The 1278-nt window shown below is 50.1% G+C and overlaps 1 protein-coding gene across 1 annotated transcript in view; it reads right to left on the bottom strand.

Moving 5' to 3' along the window:
• fmnl2b (formin-like 2b) overlaps positions 1-1278 on the bottom strand; it is a 13620-nt gene that overhangs the window by 10099 nt on the left and 2243 nt on the right. The window contains 5 exon segments of the mRNA XM_008300370.1: positions 312-388; positions 471-597; positions 685-828; positions 987-1070; positions 1209-1271. Coding sequence (XP_008298592.1) covers positions 312-388; positions 471-597; positions 685-828; positions 987-1070; positions 1209-1271 — 495 coding nt within the window.

Here is a 1278-nt window from a genome sequence, read left to right as displayed (position 1 = left end):
AGTAGCAGTAGTAGTAGCAGTAGTAGTAGCAGCAGTAGCGGTAGTAATAGTGGTAGTAGTAGCAGTAGCAGTAGCAGTAGTAGTAGCGGTAGCAGTAGCGGTAGTAATAGTGGTAGTAGTAGCAGTAGCAGTAGCAGTAGTAGTAGCGGTAGTAGTAGTGGTAGTAGTAGCAGTAGTAGCAGTAGCAGTAGTAGCAGTAAAAGTAGTAGTAGTAGTAGCAGTAGTAATAGTGGTAGTAGTAGCAGTAGCAGTAGCAGTAGTAGCGGTAGTAATAGTGGTATATGTGGTATATGTGGTATATGTGGGGGTACCTGGGGTTGCGGTTGTTGAGGCTCAGAGCGATCTCGTTGACAGCGTGCGGATGAGACATCACCATGTTGAATCCATACTGAGGACGAGGACACGTTTCAGTTTCATGTGTGAAGTACTAGTTAGAGGACTAACCGACCGACCGGCTGAGTGCGGGGTACCTGGTAGTTCATGATGGCTCTCAGACACATGACACAGACGTGAACGTCGTCTTTCTTACAGACGAGTCGCGAGTTCTTCAGGGTTCGGCGACTCGGCAGCGTGTTGGAGCGAGTCACCAGAGTGGAGCTGTGGACAGAAACCAGCGTCAGAGATCACCTGTTGCGTTCACCTGTTGCGTTCACCTGGTTGTGTTCAGACTGTAGCGGCTGCTACCTGATGGAGTGTCGAGCTGATCGCGGTACGGAGGAGGACGGTGAGGGCAGGCTGCAGTCGCCATGGAGATCCTCGATGGACCGACTCCAGGGGGAGTCGATGGACGACACCTCGCCACTGGCGTCCGGCTGCTCTCCATCGAACCTGAACACCACATTTTATGGGTCGGACAGGTTCTAAGAACATCTAATGAGGGATTCTTACAGCTGGACATGAGAGCCTATGTGTAACCACGGAAACAACATCCGGTTTCAGTTCTTACTAAAAAGCACAAACTGACAATTCACAGAATCTCAACTCACGTGACGGCGTACTGAGCGAACGACAAATACTCGACCAGAACATCGAGACCCCGATTCTCCTCGTTCAGAAACTCTCTGACCCACCTGCAGACAGACAGGTAAGAAAGAGACAGGTAAGAGAGAGACAGGTAAGAGACAGACAGGTAAGATACAGACAGGTAAGAGAGAGACAGGTTAGAGAGAGACAGGTAAGAGAGAGACAGGTAAGAGAGAGACAGGTACCCGATGTGGTTTGTACGTAGAGAGATCTCCAGCTCTCTGAGCATCTGAGTTGACTCCTGAACTCTTCGTC

The sequence above is a fragment of the Stegastes partitus genome, unplaced genomic scaffold (genome assembly GCF_000690725.1).
Source record: "Stegastes partitus isolate 25-593 unplaced genomic scaffold, Stegastes_partitus-1.0.2 Scaffold1529, whole genome shotgun sequence".
Lineage (NCBI taxonomy): Eukaryota > Metazoa > Chordata > Actinopteri > Pomacentridae > Stegastes > Stegastes partitus.
Note: the sequence above shows the minus strand (reverse complement) of the source record. Positions and strands in the feature narration are given on the sequence as shown.